A 20,056-nucleotide genomic window follows, 5' to 3' on the forward strand; every position below is an offset into this window, starting at 1 on the left:
AGGAAATAAAGGATTCACAATATATAGTGATGCATCTAAAAAGGGACTTGACTGTGTATTGATGCAACAGGGTAAGGTAGTGGCTTACGCCTCAAGACAATTGAAGCCATATGAACAGAATTATCCGACACATGATTTGGAGTTAGCTGCAGTGATTTTTGCCTTGAAAATTTGGAGACATCATTTATACGGTGTGCAGTGTGAAGTATTTACTGATCATAAGAGTTTGAAGTATATTTTTTCACAGAAAAAATTAAATATGAGACAGAGAAGGTGGTTAGAACTGTTGAAAGATTATGATTTAACAATTCATTATCATCCCGAAAAAGTTAATGTTGTCGCTGATGCCCTTAATAGAAAATCCATGAAGAATTTGGCTATTTTAATTACACATCAAAGTCAATTATTGAAAGATATACGAAAACTGAAATTAGACATTCGATTATATGACTCAACAGTACGATTAGTCAATATGAGGGTTCAGCCAACACTCATTGAAAGGATTATAGTCGCCCAGAATGGTGATCCATAATTAACGAAAATAAGAGATTCAGTGGAAGCTGGTGTTCAATCTGAATTCAAGATACATGATGATGGTTTGTTGAGGTTCGAAAATAAAATTTGTATACCCAATGATTCGGTACTCAAACAAGAAATACTTAAGGAAGTACATCAGACTGGTTATATAGTTCATCCGGGAGGTACTAAGATGTATAGGGACTTGAAGAAAATGTACTGATGGAATAATATGAAAAGAGAGATCGCTCAATTTGTGGCTCAATATTTGGTGTGTCAATAAGTTAAAGCTGAACATCAAAGATCTACAGGATTACTTCAACCTCTCGATATTCCAGTATGAAAGTGGGAACATATCACTATGGATTTTGTAACTGGACTACCTAAGACTCTAAGTAAAAATGATGCAGCCTGGGTGATTGTGGATCGATTGACAAAGTCTGCATACTTTCTACCAATTAGAGTTGGATTCACTTTGGAAAGACTAGCAAAATTATATATGAAAGAAATTATAAGGCTACATAAAATTTCAGTGATCATTGTATCGGATCGAGACACCAGATTTATATCACAGTTTTGGAAGAGCTTACACAAGGCATTAGGAACAAAATTGAACTTTAGTACAGTCTTTCATCCACAGACTGATGGCCAGTCAGAGAGAACTATTCAGATCTTAAAAGATATGTTGAGAACTTGTATTTTAGATATGAAAAATTTTTGGGACGAGCATCTACCTTTGATTAAGTTCGCTTATAATAACAGTTATCAGGCTAGCATTGGTATGGCACCTTATGAAGCATTATATGGTAGAAGCTATCGATCACCGATTCACTGAGATGATGTTGGTGAGCGGAGAATATTGGGCTCCGAACTTATTCAACAAGCAGTCGAGAAGATTCAATTAATTAAAGAACGACTTCGGACAGCACAAAGTAGACAGAAAAGTTATGCAGATAACAGAAGATGAAAATTAGAATTTCAAAATGGTGACCATGTATTTCTCAAAGTATCTCCTTCAAAAGGAATCTCAAGATTTAGCATTCATGGCAAATTGAATCCTAGATATGTGGGTCCATTCGAGATTTTGAAAAGAATTGACGAAATGGCTTATAGACTTGTCTTACCACCTTCACTTGCCGGAGTACATGATGTTTTTCATGTTTCTATGTTGAAAAAATATTTACCAGACCCAAGTCATATCGTGAAATTTGAATCCTTGCAAGCTAGAAAAAATCTATCATATGAAGAATATCCAATACGGATCGTGGACCGTAAAGAACAAGTGCTGAGACGTCGTAACATTCCTTATATCAAGGTACAGTGGAGTCAATATTCGGAAAGAGAAGCTACTTGGGAACTAGAGGAAGAAATGAAGCAAAAATATTCCCAGCTCTTCGAGACCACAGATATGAAAAATTTCAAGGATGAAATTCTTTTTAGGGGTGAAGAATGTGATGACCCAAGCCCAAGCCCCCAAAAAAAAAAAGAAAAAAGAATTGGGGAAGAAGACTCCCGATAGGAGTCTTCTTCTCCGATAAGCCACCTGAATCAAGAGTCCTAGACCACTAGAAGTCCTAGGGCTCTCTATAAAAAGGCTCTTCCCTTCCTAAGAAACCCTCCATCGGTCTTCCTCCCTCTCTTCCTCCCTGATTTCTCCGATTGAAGCCGCAGCCCTTGATTCGTGCTCGCCGTGATTTCTCGCTGGCGGGGTCACCAGAGGCTGAGGTAAGTCTTTCTTCCTCTTCCTCTCTCCTTTCCCTTCTTTCCCGTGCTTGTGGGCACGACTACCGACGACGGATGTCGTCGGATTTTGTCGAAGAAGGGATCCCTGTTTGGTCTCTTCTTCTCTTTGATTTTTCAACGCTGGCGATCACTGCCGACCGTCGGTCTTGACCTCTTCGAATTCATGAGGGTTGCCCCCTTGCCGCTGGCCTTCGTCGTGTCGGCCGTGGCCCGAACGGTCGGTCAAAGGGAGGGGACCTGTCGGTCCCCTGTTTCAGCCAGGAAAGAGCCCGAGAAAAGAAGAAAGAAAAAAAAGAGAAAAAGAAAAGAAAAGAAAAGAAAAAGGAAGGAAAAAAAAGAAAAAGAGAAAAAGAAAAGAAAAGAAAAGAAAAAAAAAGAGAGAAAGAGAAAGAGAGAGAGAGACTTTCTCTCTCTGCTCTCTCTCTTAAATTTATTTTAGGATTTATGGATTTTAAAAAAAATAAAATAATAATAATAATAATAATAAAAGAAATACAAGAAGAGTTTTCATAGATCAATTCAAAAAAATTCTGGACGCTGTCATCTAGTCGATCCGTGTGAGGACATTAGATTTTAAAAATTTTTATTATTTTTATTTGATAAAATTTTGATCAAAAATATGATATTTGACGTACTAGGTCCGGAGAAGGATTTTCAAGATTTTTAGGATCCCTAATTTGAATTTTCTTTTGAGATAAGTAGTATTTTATTTTTATTAAATTTATCTGGTAAAATATAAATTTGAATTTTATTAAATCATGGCATGCTTGTGATTGAAAATAATTGATGAAATTAATTGTGATTGAAAATAATTGTTGAAATTATTTATGATTGAAGATATTTGTTGAAAATTATTATGGTGATGTATGATCAAAAAGAATGATATGATTGATTTACTTGAATATCGCTTCTTATTATTATCATCGAAATAATATATGAATTAGAAAATGATATGAATTGACAACCTGATTATGTAAAGGACCCCGCCAATGAGGGCATATATGTTGGCAATTGATTTGTCCTGAGGGTTTATGTCGCCAGCGAGACCAGCGACATGTCGTCAGAGAAACCAGCGACAAACCGCTAGAGAGACCAGCAGTTCCGAAGAACTTTACTGCCAGATGATTCGCAACTCACTGCAAGAAGATACGCGATATTATGACCCTGTCACAGAAAAAATATGGTCATAGTTCATGGTTGATAAGAGAAACTTAAGAAATTTGATAAATTTAAGATGATAAGCATGATTGAAAATTAAGATGAATTAAAATTTTATATATGATTGATAGTGTGATGAATTAAATTATGAATTCATAAATTTACATAATAATTTTGTTATTATCAGTAAACCGATATGTACAGTATTATTGTCTGATTTATTTAGTTAAAGGTATACACTGCTTACTGGGCTATTTAGCTCATGATGAGTTTATATTTTCTTTACAGATTCAGAAAATTAGCATGATACGAAATTCGATTGGGAGAGCGATTAGAGATGAAGTTAGCTTATTTGATTTAGGATTTTTTCTCAGAATTGATGCAAGATTTTTATTTTAAGTATTGATTTTGTCAGACAATTATCTTCCTTTTTGACACTGAGTTTTGATTTGTTATTTGAACTAAGGTTTGATCATTAAGATTGAAATTTATTTAACTTTATGTGTATGATGTCATGATGAGATGCCTTGCATGCTTATAAGAAAAGCTTCTTATGAGTATGCGGTGGTTGCCATGACCTTCGACTCACAATCTTGAATCGGAGGCGTAACATATCTAAACTCATTACAGAAAAGATCTAAATCATACAGTCCGGTGTGCAGCTCATTGTTCACTTGTCCTATTGATGTATGATGTATCCAGGGAAGTCGGTGTTCATCTGTCCCTGCATTGTGTTTTTTTTTTTTTTTTTTTTTTTTTTTTTTTTGATACAAAAAATGGGATGATGGGGGAAAACAGCGCAGCAACCCCTCCAAGGAGGGGATGCCAACGCTTAATCCTTCACCAATGCCGGCGGTCTGTTAATATCAAACTCGGTCCCGGCCGGGCCAAAATTAAACAATTTGTGTTTCTCTACCTTGGAAAAATCAACATGACAAGAGCTGTTTGGACTAATATTGCAGCAGTAGGTTTTCCAGGGCTCTCTGGAACTCAACATGGCACCCCGTAGAAACAAAGTGTTGCTTCGAAGCAAACGAGTGAAATGGAAATCAGATTGTGCTGTTGTTTGTTGGGACATCAAATCCGATGACATGGATTTTGGGGCTCTTCCCACTAATTACGTCCGAGAAATGAGAAAAGGACACCTTTCTTTTCACAACCTAAAACTGCTTGGTGGACAGCTTACGTCCTAACATTGGCTAACAGGGGCTTCTTTTCAGGAATTGCACTAGTTTAATTTTACTCAAACGGACATATCCTTATAGATTTGGTCACATCTAAACTCATTACAGGAAAGATCTTAATCATACAGTCCGGCGTGCAGCTTATTGTTCAACGTTCGCTAGTCTCATTGATTTCCATCGAAGAATGTTCGCTTGTCCCATTGATGTATGATGTATCCAAGGAAGTCAGTGTTCATCTGTCCCTGCATTGTGCTTTTTTTTTTTTTTTTTTTTTTTTTTTAGTACAAAAAATGGGACGATAGGGGAAAACAGCGCAGCAACCCCTCGGATAGAATGTTCCATACAGAATGCCAACGCTTAATCCTTCTCCACCTATGCGATAAGTTGGTCATCATTCGAGCCACTGCAGTTGCCAGCGTAACAAGCACAGTTCCGAACCTTCCCGTGCCGAGACCGCCCATTAGCCTTTGTGCTTTCACTGATAGCTATTGCATCATCTAATCCCTTGTATACTGGAAGTTTCTGAAGGAGATGCTTAGTGAGATGTAAACCTCCTAACAATCCAATGAACAACCTGTCTTCTAACATGGAAACCAACATGGTAATCATCCAAAAACACGATAAAAAGTCACAAAAATCTTTCCTATGGATCATGATTTTGTATCAATTTTTTCCACCCACCACCGACATGCCAGGACAGGATTTGTTAATGGGATTTGTTTGGTTTTATTAAGGCTGAGGCTGAAAATTTTCATACAGATAATGGTCTATTAGGGCATGTGTAGGTTACCTATGGAGTAGACAAAAAAATTTCTACTATAGCATGAAAGTGATATAATAACTTATTCTTCTTTTAATTTTTTGAGAAAAATTTTAATTTTAGTTAACATATTCAAAAAATTTGATGGGATCAAGTTCTCTTGCCAAACTAGGATGCAGAAAGAGAGAATTTCTGCTAAGACTGCGCAGACAATGTATGGAAAGTTTCTCTGGCCGATCATGTTTGCAGATCCTCTGTGTCTCTGTTTTTGTTTCAGTATATGTCTATATTTCCTCCAACAGCTAAAAGGGCATCTAAGCCAAGCTAATTTTCTCTGTAAATATTTGCTGAGTTCTTAAGAAATTTTTAGATGGCTTCTTTTCCAACTTTATTCTAAAAAAGAAAATGCATGAAAGATAGATTAATAATTTTGTATCGATTTGCCACCAACCATTAGCATGCCAAGACAGGATTTGTTGATGGGTTCTGTCCGGTTCTATCAAGCCAAAAATTTTCATAAAAATAATGAGCAAAAAAACAACAATCTATTAGGGCATGTGTACGTTAGCTACCAAGAAGACAGAACAAAATGCTACTATAGTATAAAAATGATACAATAACTTGTTCTTCTTTTTTCTTTTTAAGATATTCCAATTTTAGTTAGCATATTCAAAAAAATAAATAGCATCAAGTTCTCTTGACAAACTAGAATGCAGAAAGAGAGAATGTCTACAAAGACTGTTCAAAAGATACATGATCAATTTTGCAGGGACCATGCATTGGCTGCTTTACTTTTCTATAATTCTTTTTGTTGACTACATAAATCTCCAAAAAAAATTTTAAAATTATGCTGTCAAATATTCAAGAGATCATCAAAGCATATTCAACGAATTGTCTAATCATATTTTTAAAATCTACATATTATCATATATTTTCCATTAAGGGATTGCCAAAATATATCTTTAGGATATTTGCGGAATATCAAAAATCATGTAGGATTCCCAAAATATATTTTTGAGATCTATTATTATATATTTTTATCATTGTAAATAACTATACAAAAACACTATAAAAGTATATGTAGATCTCCATACCAAAAATAATTAAGAAAGAAAACTTCTTCTCAACTTTCTTTTTTGTTTTTTTGCCTACACTCCCAAGATTCACTCTCAGCCCCAATAACTACACTAAAAATAATTAAGAAAGATTCATTTTTAATGGTGCAGTGGACATAAGTTACACCTATAAGTATGACATCCATCTCTGTGAATTTTTTCTGCACGTGCACTTCTTGGTAGAGCTAGCTTGCATTCATGTATTAAGACACTCGGACTGGTACTCTACATGCCAGAAAAGTTAGTGATACCTAGTCTTCCTCGCAGGTTCACCAAAAGGATTTAGCACTAAATAAATCCCCAACTAAATCATGGTTCGCAACTCACTGGCATTCCTGCAGAAGGAAGTGGCTCCAAATGCTCCAAGTCACGCCTTGATTGGGGGACAATCAAGGTTGCTGTCACCTTTTCTTTTCATTACGCCAACGTGGACCTTTGAACTAACTGCACTCAAATGCATTGTTTACGTTCATCGCACCATGCAATCCAGATGGGGTCAATCATATCTTATCCCACCAAACTCCTCATGTCTCATACTGAAAGCCCTTTCAGTCAATATCTGCTCCATAACTAACCACATTATTACACTGCTAGGAAGTCCAAGGCTTCCAAGAAGAGGGAAAAAAAAGAAAAAGAAAAAGAAAAAGAAGAGAGGCAAAATTTGATCTTTCCTTCTCATTTGCTTGCATCTTAATTAAAGCGGATGGATGAGGCAGATGGGTAGTCCGCTTCAAAGTTTAAATGCCACACACGTGGTACATCACTTGACGTAAATTAGAAGGCATTTTTAAGTACTATTTCCCCCTTCAAGGTACATTAATTAAAGGCTAATGATTCAGTCCACATTCTTTAGCTGTGGGCAACAATGAGCCGTCTTTCACCAAAAAGAAGCATTGTCTCTCCGACTTTTCTAACTTAAGGTCTGTTACATTGGACAATAAGAAGAATGAAAGAAGAAGGAAAAGAGAAAAGGCCAAGAATTTATGATATTTATATAATTCAGTCGGTTGATCTACATCCATATCGAGCACCGTCACTGCTCCAAGAAAATGGTTCATTTTTGTGCCTCTAGAGTTTGTAAATTTAAGACATATTTTACAAAATTAATATCTATAATTGGAAATTTGTGATGTGGATGGATTTCTATCCTTTTCTTTCGAAAGAAAAAAAAAATCAATTAATGCTTTCTAAACTATTTGCAAAGTTATTTTTTTTCGACAGGAATTTGGTTGTGACTTATCAGCATGGTCAGGCCTATATTAGTCTGTAACATGCTCAAAGTCTACCAAAAACCATATTATAGGCTTAAGTGTCCCATGGATCGATGAAATTCTGTTGGCTATTCAAATAGACTCACATGTTTAATTGGAATCTTTTTTTTTTTTTTTTTTTTTTGTTCTTAGAAGTAGAGAAACAACTAAGATCAAAAGAATTTGCATAGGAAAAAAGTTTCAATCTTTGATTTCTTTGCTCAACGAAAAGTTTTAGATAATTCCATTTAACCTATAAATGTTTTTACTTCCTAAAAGTCTAAAAACGAAAAATAAGATATAAAAAGGTGGTAATTCCTTTTTCCTGTGATAAAATGCCATAGTTTTAGCAATTACTTATAATGGCTATAAATGTGAAAATAATTATATGTACCTTTTAATTTATATCTAATCTTATATTAACTATTAATCTATTTAGGAATTATTTTTTAATTTCATAACTTTTGTGAATTGGTGATAAATGTATTGCACTTTTGTTTTTGGCTATTGCATTTTGCACTCTTCCTTTGAAAGCCAAATCAAAACTACAAGAATAATATTGATATAAAATTTATATTTATAGGATGTTACTTGTAGATGTTGATTCCAAAAATGGCAATAGTAAGCCTACGTACATATAATAATATTCATAATTTTATAGAATTTTATGTCATAATACTGACATGATTTTTTTTTTTTATAGGAACATAAACTCATGATAATCCATATTTACAAAATAGATAATATAACATTATTTTACAAATAATACTGTAGATCTTACCATTGTATTTTGATTCTCTATTTTTCTTATTGCTCTTAGAGATCATGTTAAGATGAATATTTTGGATTAATCTATTCTAGTCCCATGTAATTATCCCATTTCATCCATAAATAATAATAATAATAATAATAATAATAATAATAATATTATTATTATTATTATTATTATTATTATTATTATTATTACATCATGATCGGCAAGTGGATTGCCGAGATCAGCTGAAACTCACACTATTGCTTTCAAACCCCTTAAATATTTGATATTTACATTAATCTTTAAGTTTAGCATGCTAATTCACTCTTCGTCTGGGCCCTTCTTGGAGCCCCCTTCTATCTCTCACGCAGACGGATTGTGATGGAGGGAACGAAGGCGGAGGTGGGGACTTTGGAATCGTCGCTCCTCCAAATCGTTCAGGAACACCAACAGAGATCCATCCGGATCCGAGATCGAAAAGGTCAGTTCGAAGGGTTTCTCTTCCCCAGATTCCCAAAAATCTGTCTCTACCTTCTCGAATATGATTTAATTCTCTTGCCGATTCTAGATATAGGTTCTTATTCTTTTATGCTTCTTTTAGGCCTTTTACGTATGATTTCTGCTTTGATTTCGAATTTGAAGAAGAAAATGATGGAAAATTCCTGGCAATATGACATCTTGAGAGGGGAAAATCTGGAACCCTAATCTCAAAAGTGTAGCAAAAGGAAATCAAGATCTCTAATTAGGGTTTTGGATGTACTGTTGTCGTAGAACTCATTATAAAGAATATGATTTTGGCTGGTCGGTTGTGGGATCTTGAAAGTCTCTTACATATAGGTCTATATTGAGTAATTATCGTGATGGAAAGAAAACATTTTAGTTATCAGATATTACGTTTAACCTATTTAAATTAATACAATTATATCAATTTTTGATGCTGTTATATGGCTAGATATGGTGTGACTTCAGCTAGAAATCGGTGGATAGGTCTTCTTTGGGTCCTAAAATTAGGTACGTATTTTTATCCAAGTAACATAGCAAAATTTTAGTCGCCAGACTTGGGAGCCGTTGCAGTTTCAGGGTGGTGAATGTTTTAAATTTACTTTCAGTAAGGAAGCACTTCCTAAGCAGATGCGGGTTTGATGTTATAGGAAGATTCTAAAGCGGGTGCATTGCTCTACATAAAAGATTCTGGCTAGTAAGAGCAAATATTATAAATATGTATGGGTATGACAAGCAATGCTTAAAAGCATCGAGTCTAGCCTGTGAGATTAATTTCATCCTAAATCCAACCAAGTAAGTAAATTTGTGGGCCTGAGACTAAAAATTGATTAGGAATGCATTGAAGTCATGGAACTTTGGATCCATCTTGACGTAGGATGCCTATGTTTAGACGCTTGAAGAGGGTTGATGTGATGGGTCAGGCAAAGGGGGCCGTCAATAATTTTGTGGGAGGGACAGAGGCTCTGAGGCTGAGGTCTAGTTTTGTACTCATCTAATCTTTCAGTGTGTACTCAGAACCGGTACAGATGTCGAGTGAGAGGAAAAAAAAAAGGAGCATTAGTTTGTCAGGACTCAAGATAGAATCAAGCTCATAATGCATATCAAACTTTAGTAAAAGCTCATGTGACCGACACTTACTAGTCAAACGATTGAATATGAGTTTTATATACATTTTGGGTACGACACTTTTGCTATATAAATAATTGCATGTAAGTTAATATGAGGCTATGCATCAACCAATAGATCTTTACATTCCAAACATCATGTTGTGTTTAGATATCCCGGAATGCTTATTAGTTAGTAGACATTAGAGACTTTTACTTATTAACCATGTATCTACTTGGTTTCTCAAAAGAATTATCTTCTACTAAAGATCACTAGTTTATAAAACCTTAGTGAAAATTTGTGGTCTGTTGGGAAGTTTTTCCCTTGACAAAAGTTCTAATCTTATTGCAATTTGAAGGTATGAAACAAATAACGGGAAAGCTTGTTAGACTGGAATTTTGAATTCCTAATGATTTAGTTTACATGGTCAGGCTAGATGTTACTTTTAGACATGTATAACTTGTCTTTTTCTTTTTCTTTTTTTGAGCTGATTATCTAGATGACATTCTTGTTTTTCTTGGGATTAAGATCAAAAAATTTGATAGTTCAGAAATTTTTTTGTCTTTTTTTCTCTCTACTTTAAGTTCGAGGCTTACATTATACTTAGTTTTTTAATATGGTATCTTGGCCATTTAATGATGTTCCATGGCTTGGATCCATTTTACTGTGCTCCATGGCCTAGAGAAATATCTTCCACTGTTGGGATGTAGTACTGTTAGTACAAAATGCTTTGTGGGCCATCTAAATTGAGAACCGATACTCAGTACTCATGAGAATCATTGGACTTTGGAGTAAATTAAACCAGTAAAAAACTTTTTGATTTTTGTTTTAATTATTAATGACTAAGTTGGTTTTCATATGTATCTGACAATTTATTCAAAAGTTAACAGATGATCAATCAATTGAAAGTGATCTTGATGTGTTCTGGTTTGTAGTATTCATTTCAATGCACTTTATTCTATCATGAATCTAAGATGTTACCTGATAGAAGGTGCTGCTACTAAAGCTCTGACTTCTCTCATCAGTACATCTATTAGAAAATCTTAACAGAGCTATAACCTATGTAATTACACGAGGATTCAATGCTGTAATTCTTACTGAAATGTACTTTGCTTTTTGTGCCCACAGATAAGGCAAAGAGGGACGCTTTAAGATCTGCAACACATGTTTCTGAACTTCTGGTTGACACTGTCAATGGAGGAGTTGAAGAATCCTTCATCAACGAGAAGCGTATTGAACTTGAAATACGAGCATTAGCTAGTACTATCATGCGCTATAAGAAGCAAACAAATCAATGGCTGGCTGCTTCCCATGGATTGAATACTATTTTAAAGGTTTTCCCAATAGTACTCTCTGTAGTACATATTCTATATAAGTGCTTTATAGCAACATGTTGGGGGTTCATTGGACGTCTCCATCTAGCAATACTCAAACAAAAATTAAATTTGGTGAATATAAGTTATTTCTGCAAAAGGAGCACTCTACATGCTACTCTCTTGCTCACTTGCCTCTCAGTGATTACTTTGTCCATTCCCCGTAGGTGCCCCTCCCAAAAAAAAAGACTTAGGAGACTCATTAAACTATTGTCTAAAATGTTTTCGGTGCATTTAGCTGTCCTTTTTCATGCAGTATATTTCTAATTATAGTGATCTGTTTCTTCATCATTTGCAGAATCTTCTTTCTCCTGTTTGCCTGTTATGGTTCCTGCAATGATTTAATAACATTTTATATCTAATTCATTTTTACTTCTATTTCTTAGTAAATCTTTTCTTTTCCCATGAGCCTTATCATTTCCATCTACACCGTGTTTCCAGTGGAAATGAGCATTTAGGTTATACATTTCTTTCTTTTCTAGTATCTAGTACTGTCGGTGAGATGAAATAGGATGCAATCATCACCCTTTTTTCTATTAAGAAGAAAAGGATGGGAAGCATAACTAGCTAAAATATATTTTTCTCTTGCCTATCCTAGATTTAGGGAATCATTGGCAGGCCTACTCATCCTTGGAGTATTAGTTATTTGGGTGTAACTGTAGCGGCAATCAGTTTGGGACTATAGGATTCCACTTATATATTATGTCCATAATTTGATAAGATCACAAATTACTAACTCTTCATTTAAATTCTCAGCATCTTGGCACATTTTGTCTGAGCTAATCATTATTGCCTGTGCTAATATGCAGCTCAAACAGTGAGCTGAGTAAACTTCATTTTGCTTTACTTTTTGTGGATCTAATGAAACTGAAAATTGAACAAAGACATTAGGTTTTTGGGGGTGTTTGGTAGCATGTAATCTGGACAGGATTGCATATAATTTTGCAACAGATAATCAGATTATACTATTTGTTTCGCCACTTTCATAGGTAATGCTGCATTACATGTAATGCTGCATTCCCTCAAAAAGTGATAATCTCATTGTCTTGGGGGAGGTGGCTATGTGATTACATATAATTTTACAACCCGCAATCTTACAACAAGATAACTTCAAGATCAAAACACCGCCACCAAAATAAATTAAAATCTATATTAAATAAATTATGGGTAGTCCCAGCTAGTGAAAATAAAAAAGAAAACATGGTGGTTCTAGCTGGTGATGTTACCGAAAATGGTTGGGCCCCAAAATTAAGTTATCCCTATAGAAAATAGACAATAATCAATAAGCAAAAATGGAGGTACTTTGAAAAAATTAGCTTATATTCCATGTAATCTAATTTGTATACCAAACATTGCAATGTAGAATTCCTTGTTATTTTACAACAATATTACTGCACAACCAAATACTACAATGTAGGATTTTCTGTTATTTTATCAGATAATCACATTCCTTCTACAATCACATTACCATAGCAATATTACCTATGTAATGCACCAAATGCCTCCTTACTATTATTTCTATGTCTAAGATAAATGGTTATTTGAGTTGCAGGAGATTGGAGACTTTGAGAACTGGATGAAGATCATGGACTTTGATTGTAAAAGCATCAATGCTGCAATTCGCAACATTCATCAGACATGACTGCATGCACCAGACAACAAGAGACATTACCTTGCCCAATCAATCTTGTGAATCCCCTTGGACTATGTCATGCTGAATTTTGGTTTTTTGAAACCATTCTTGGCTGCTTTTTCATCAGTTACAACCATTACTGCAATTGGTGCTTCTGCAATTTCCTTTTTTCTGTGTAAAATTGTCATCATTTGGATGTATCAACAATCATAACAACCATACTGATTCTTTATACGTAACTTGTATAGAATTTGTGATCCTACATGGATTTTTTGTGGTGACTGTTATGATACCTGCTCACCGGGTAAAGAGATGTAAGCTGATGGATGTAGTTCTCTTCTGATACCTCTGCAACATCTATTAATGAAGACAAGCTAAAAGTCGAAGGGCTTAAATTATTCACAGTCAATTAGAGTATTCACTGTGGTTGCATCATGAAAATGATCTTGCTGCAGGAACCAATCTATTTACTTTAATTGATGTACCATCAGCATGTTGATCATATTGTCTGAAACAAACATGCTATTGTTCTTTTCTCTGATGTACTCTAGCAAATGTATGGTTTACGAGTCAGATTTGGCAGGCCCACTTATAAATTTAGTTGAAGTTATTGTAAATTATGTGTTAATATATCTTTAGGAGATTCTTTTGATTATGCTGTCGTGCAAGCAACCATCCCGATTCTTAATTGAGAAATGCGGACAGATATCAACCATCACTCAATTACGAACAACCGGACAGAATTCGGTGTTAGGCAGCATCAAGTTGAAAAAATTATATTGAATGATATGATGGTCCTGTCTTTGATGGGAACAGAGGCAGGATAGCTGATGCCAGATCTGTCACATTCCGCAGAATTTCATCCTGCAACATGCATCGATCTTGCAGTAATTATTTTAACAATTCCCAGTTGGCTGCTTTCCCGCTTTGCGATGTGCTCGGGATTAATTCCCTTCCATGCTTGTCTGTCACCGAATTTTTGTGTCATGCGACACCTCGCAACACTTCGAAAACTTACAAGCATATGATAAACATTCTGTTGGGGTGAGCAATGAATTGTATGTGTTGCTGAGACAGTCTGTTGGGGTGAGCAATGAAATGTATGTGCTGCTGAGAGAGAGAGTAGCATGTTATGTTGCTCGACCCAATGACCTCTGTGCACGACAGTATGAGTGCAAACTCCAACAGGGTCCATGTAGCTGGGAATCGATTTCAGATACTCTCAAGTTAAAAGTAACGATAAATGATAATGACAATAATAACAGCAACAGCAATAATAATAAAAATAATAATAATTCAGTTCAATCACCTGCTGTCTGTTTATCAAGGAAGGGGACATGTACAGCTTGATCCAGTCCTATCACCTGCCATTGTATGATACTTCAAATAATTCAGTTCAATCACCTGCTGTCTGCTTACCAAAGAAGGGGACATGTACAGCTTGATCCAGTCCAATCACCTGCCATTGTGTGACACTTCAATCATATGATGCATGGAAAAAGGATGGCAGGTGATGCGACCTGAACCAGACCAGAAACTCTCAATTCAGACACAAAATGGATAAGATCGGGACTTAGGATGGTGATGCACCAACCAAAACCGGAGTGATGCACCAATTCAAACGGATAAGATGATCCAAACCGCATCCCTTTGGTTAAATAGTGATTTGACATAGAAAATTGACTTAAATTATGAGATGATCAGAATCTTCTTTAATTGGTACCTATTGGACCATATTTTGTCCATGTGGCCAATTTTCAAGAATGTGGCAAATGCTTAGCATCATGACCTAATGATCTGAAGCATGAGATCTGGACAACATCATGTGACCTGAACAATGCCACAGACATCGGCACCTAGCCGATTACTAAATGAGATTGGCAATTTGATAAGATCGACACTATCGGTATCTATCGATCCCGCATCATTCCCGCCCCAGCTTCCTATAAGCCATCCCTTAAATTGGATGCTTTCGAGAGCACTCGGCGAGGAGACGTGTCCCTTAAATTGGATGCTTTCGAGAGCACTTGACGAGGAGACGTGGATAACTGGCTTTCCAATAACCTGCTGACATCCCCTACATGGGCTCTGACAGTCACAACTTCAACTCCAGTGACATCCACTGTCCTAACTCTGATAGCCACTCTCCAAACGTCGATAGGCACGAACGGCTTGACAGACTCTCTTTTGCAAAAAGAGGAAACCAACCGAAAAAATGGAGAGATTCTAGACCCTACACTCTCTTATCTTCTTCCTCTACTGTTCTCTCTCTCCGACTGTTACTGACTTAACTATTAGAGGATCTTCCGTCGGAGAATCCCCACCTTCTTCTCCTGCAGACTTTTTTATAAGATTTCAGATTCCAGATCGAAATCCAGCTACTACTCCAGCTTGATGCGCATCCCTTAGCCATTCTGCCACCTCATCATGCCATCGGAGAGGCGCAGCCTCAAAAAGGAACGTCTCTGATCAATCTTAGACACTTATTGAACTTTTCTCGGTGGATGATACAATTTCAAGCGGGGTCAGGCCTAAAATTTCTAACCGGAAATTTAAAACAAACCAGCAACGTTAGGTCGTCACCCAAAAAAAAAAAAAAAAAAGCCCAACAACGGTAGGTATAATAAACACACCCAACCCACTAGTTGCATCAGCGGTGCGTAAGTCTGCGTTACGTGCCGATCAAGTGCAAGGCCGATCACTTTCCTGGGTTTATTAGCCAAGGAAAGGTCAAGTAGGTTGATCACTTCCCTAGGTTCAGCCAAGGAAAGACAAAAAGAACAAAATAATTTTCCAACAGCGCAACCTTATTTCTTTTATAGTTTTATCACCATTACAAGACCTTGAGGACAAAACACAGAACAAGAGAAGGGGAACTTGTTCCTCCTCTTAGGTGTTGTTACATACTTAAACTTCTCAGTCGATCTTCCTACGGTAGTCAAGAGAAGGGGAACTTGACCCTTCTCTTAGGTGTTGTTACATACTTAAAGATAGACTTCTCAGTTGATCTTCCTACAGTTAGTCCTGATCTCCCCACTGGTACCAGTGAGAGGACTAATGTTCCCCATATTCACCATGGCAGCAGCAAAGTCACTATAAAACTTGGCAAAGTTATTAGCGTAGGTGGTGACTTGGGAATCGGTGGAGCCACCATTATAGAGCTGTTGGTCTGAGTGGAGGAGGCCCTTCTTGTTCACCAGATCCTTGTAGTAGAAGTTGTCGACGATGGTGGGAGTGATGGCATCGAGAGGGGAGAGGTTGTCGTCGCCCCCGGAGCTCGGGCAGTTGGATTTTAAGGAGGTGGCTAAGGATGCGTCGATGTTGGTCTCGTTGTAGAGTCGGGTCCGGAACACAGTGCACCTTGCCTGCCCTATGGTGTGTGCCCCTGCCAAAAACCAGATGTGAGATATAAGGGAAGAAGAAGAAGAAGAAGAGTGGCTATATTTGGTGCAACCAGAGCTCAAAATTGGATATTAATATAAGAACGGGTCAGGCCTGTTGACCCTCCCACAACCAGCAAAGTTGTTTCACAAATATGCCAACTTTCTGACTTGTAATGTTGCCTGGACTCCATGTGTAGCATCCCACTTCAAGTGGTCGACAAAATTAAAGGAATATACTGGATGATAGAAGTATAGTTTATGAGTTTACTTGTGATTTTTGTGTTTCTCAGTTATCTTTCGAACTTCTTTTTTTTTTTTTTTTGAATGGTAATGGAGGGAATAGCTATCCAGCTTTTATTACTCATTTAAAGTGAACAAACTTCTAAAGGTGAAGGAAGCTAAATGGAACTTATTTAATCATTAGGTACAGGATTAGCAACACTCACAAGTGCAACTTGGCATAAATCTCAATTAGCATGGACAAATATGCTGATAAATATGACCTTGTACGAAGCCTTAAAAATAATGGCCTATCAGATCTAGGATTCCAACTCAAACCTAACTGAATTTAATTTGTAGGTTAGTGGCACCTAACCTATGCATCCAACCTACAGACATAATTCACCATACCAAATGTCCTGTTTCCACCAAACGATCCCTAGGCCCCTGTTACAATCATCAAGAGCCTCTCACCGCAGGCTATCTGACAAGTAGACGTCTAAGAAATTTATTTGGATGTTGATGATAGTTTAGAGCAAATAGGTGGCAAAAAGACATGCAAAAATTACCTGAGAGAGCTACCATATCGGTGGTACTGAGACCCTTCTTGGAGAAGGCTGATATCAGAGCACTTAGATCCGAAGTTGGGCTGGGGATATCACTGTTTGCGCCACTGAAGCTTGCAGTTGTTGCATCCCTCCTTCCTAGTTGCACAGCCCATGAAGGGCCTCCCAACTGCCAAGAAAAAGTTCCACCAGCTTCTTTTCTTCAGCCACATATGATGATTTAATGTAATACTGATCACAACTAATTAATTGAAGGCACCCATATTGAAATATAGAGAAGAGAAAGATTTTTTTTGTTTTTCTGCAAAAAAAAAACCTCTGTATTTGATTCAGGAGAGCTGATTAGAACTTACTGCAACTACGGAGTCGCGGGCGGCTACAGCAAGAATGTCAGCACATGACACAACTTGCGTGCATATGGCCTCAACCTGGGATTTAATTGTGTCGATCACGTCAAAACCTCTGACAGAGTTATTGTTGGGACCTGCAGTCTTCTCGCCAGTGAAGGTCGGAGTGTCGTCCAAAAGAATGGATCCATCGCAACCCTGTAATTGTCACAGAAAACCACAACACTAGTTAGAATTAATGACTTATTTTTTCAGCTTCGTTAACTAAATGACATGATGATCAATAAATGGGTCAGTTGTTAAAGGATTGAAATGAGGAGTGCAACCCAAGAGCATTTGGATAAAGGGGTTGCAGAATTATATGAAGATGGCCTTTTATTCTGGAATTTTAATATTGTAAATGCCTTAATTAGCATATACATATCTGCATGACCAAAAGGCAAAATAACCCTACGTTCTCATTTAGCTAGCTATCATAGCGCACCTCATGTAAGCCAGCATATAGTTGCAAGATAAAGTCACGTATAACTGACTTCTCACTATCTTTCAACATCACTTTGGTATTTGTTTTGATGGAATTCAACATCATCGCTTTTGTAATCTTTACTTCATTACACTTAAAGATATGGACAAAAAAAAAATTACGAAGCAAAGATAAAAGGATAAAACTTCGCTTCACAGATGCATGAAGAATAATGCTAAACTTATGAAACTTTCACCGACTTTTATAGCACATGTTGCAATAGTTTAGCCATGGAACAAGGAAGACATGATTGAAAAATGCAGGCACGACATGAAGATTTCATGTTGGACCAAGTGGTGACAGTAGATACTAGAAAGCTCAGAAAGGTGTGAAATCCACGAGTTATGTGTCTGTTGGTCCTCATGTTGTAGAGTGTATAGTCCATCTATTTGTTTGCCTATTGTGAAATCTTTCTTTCTCTAAAAGGTAGGAATCTATCTACTTCATTTCTATCTTACTCTCATTTGATCAAAAAAAAAAAAAGAAAAATCTACTGGCTATCAAGATGTAGTTCGATGATAATCGTACCCTAAAAAAAGATGTAAAAAAGGGCTAGCAACCTAAACTAATTGATGGTAATTACAAGATGATATATATAAGAGTGGGTTTTGTTAACACTTGCATTAACAAAGCAATCATGGAAATGGAGCCGGAGCAGAGATGCTCCCATGCGGCGCTCTTTGAACACTGCAGCCCTGACTGCGTTTTGGATGGTGTATAGAGCTCCGGGACATGATGTCTCGTAGAACGTTGGTGACAGCTGCGCTGAAGCTAATGCAGCAAAGAAGAAGAACGCCAGGGAGTAAGACATCGCATGCATGGAAACCATTGTTAAACAAGTAATAAGAATAAGGACTTAAGAGCGGATGGAAAGAAACGTTGCATTATCATGGGTATTTATAGGCATGCAAAGCTGTTTAGCCACCCCATGGCATGCCTTTTAATATTCTTGTTTCGAGAAGAATACCTTTGAATATTCTTGGATGCACCATGTTGCATTAAGCTAAGGTTGGGTGGTCAAAGTCCGAACGCATGAAGGGTGGAGCAAGAGCAGGCCTACACTTTCCCCATGTACCAGTGGTTTGGTCCTCTATATCCAATTCACCTACCCCAGACTACAAAAATAACCTGAAATAGCATTCGTAAGTATGCTTTGGGGTGTCTTCTATAAGATTCGGGACATCTATTGCAAGGCGAATAGTGCGATGGATTAGGTGACCTCATTTATTGCTCAACATTCTTGTGAAGTTTGAAATGATATCTCCCTTTTGCCAATATTTTTCTGAAATATTTTTTTTCTAATTTTTTGAACTGTACTCATACTATAGTTCTACGAAACAACCGCCTTACAAAAAAAAAAAAAAAAATGTAGCATTCATTAGTTGAATATTCTCAATACAAGGCCCACACATCACTGCATAGTGGGCCTGTCCATTATCAAAATTAGTCAATTTCATTGATGGAACCAATTAAATCTCATATTTTAGAAATGTAGACGTGTTATTATTCTATACAAGGATATCTTATTTGCGTTATATGGATAACATATCTTACTACTAGGTCAGTAGCATCATGGTGTTATAACAGTACATAGGTGTGTACCAATCAACATTGCATTAGGAGCGAGGTGATGCTGTCTCCAAAGTAATTCACTTCCTGTTCCATCATAGATCAAATAATGGATATATCAAAAGAGTATACAACGGTTCAGATACAAAAATTGAAGACAAAACAAGTATCCTTGCCTCACATCATTGATGAATTTGGGGTACTAGCTATGAAGTATGGTCTTGATTGATTGTCACATGTGCGTATATGGATGATATTGGCAGGTCTAACTCCAACAAAATGACTTGAAATCACCTTGGTCAACAAATAACAAGCTCTCTTTTGTTCTTTTGGTTTGAATTGTGTTCTTGTACAT

General features: G+C 36.6%; 2 protein-coding genes across 2 annotated transcripts; one reads left to right on the forward strand and one right to left on the reverse strand.

Moving 5' to 3' along the window:
• The first annotated feature begins 8,792 nt into the window (after positions 1-8,792).
• LOC105052268 (biogenesis of lysosome-related organelles complex 1 subunit 1) lies at positions 8,793-13,356 on the forward strand. Its single transcript, XM_010933027.3, has 3 exons — positions 8,793-8,961; positions 11,217-11,422; positions 13,014-13,356. The coding sequence occupies exons 1-3, from the start codon at positions 8,862-8,864 to the stop codon at positions 13,101-13,103; spliced, it is 396 nt and encodes a 131-aa protein (XP_010931329.1). The 5' UTR covers positions 8,793-8,861; the 3' UTR covers positions 13,104-13,356.
• A 2,527-nt stretch (positions 13,357-15,883) lies between these two features.
• On the reverse strand, positions 15,884-19,017 carry LOC105052267 (cationic peroxidase 1). The gene is made up of 4 exons (XM_010933026.4): positions 18,755-19,017; positions 17,616-17,807; positions 17,266-17,431; positions 15,884-16,479 (listed from the first exon to the last, which is right to left on the reverse strand). The coding sequence occupies exons 1-4, from the start codon at positions 18,959-18,961 to the stop codon at positions 16,094-16,096; spliced, it is 951 nt and encodes a 316-aa protein (XP_010931328.1). The 5' UTR covers positions 18,962-19,017; the 3' UTR covers positions 15,884-16,093.
• Positions 19,018-20,056: the final 1,039 nt, after the last annotated feature.

Source organism: Elaeis guineensis, chromosome 10, assembly GCF_000442705.2.
Source record: "Elaeis guineensis isolate ETL-2024a chromosome 10, EG11, whole genome shotgun sequence".
NCBI lineage: Eukaryota > Viridiplantae > Streptophyta > Magnoliopsida > Arecales > Arecaceae > Elaeis > Elaeis guineensis.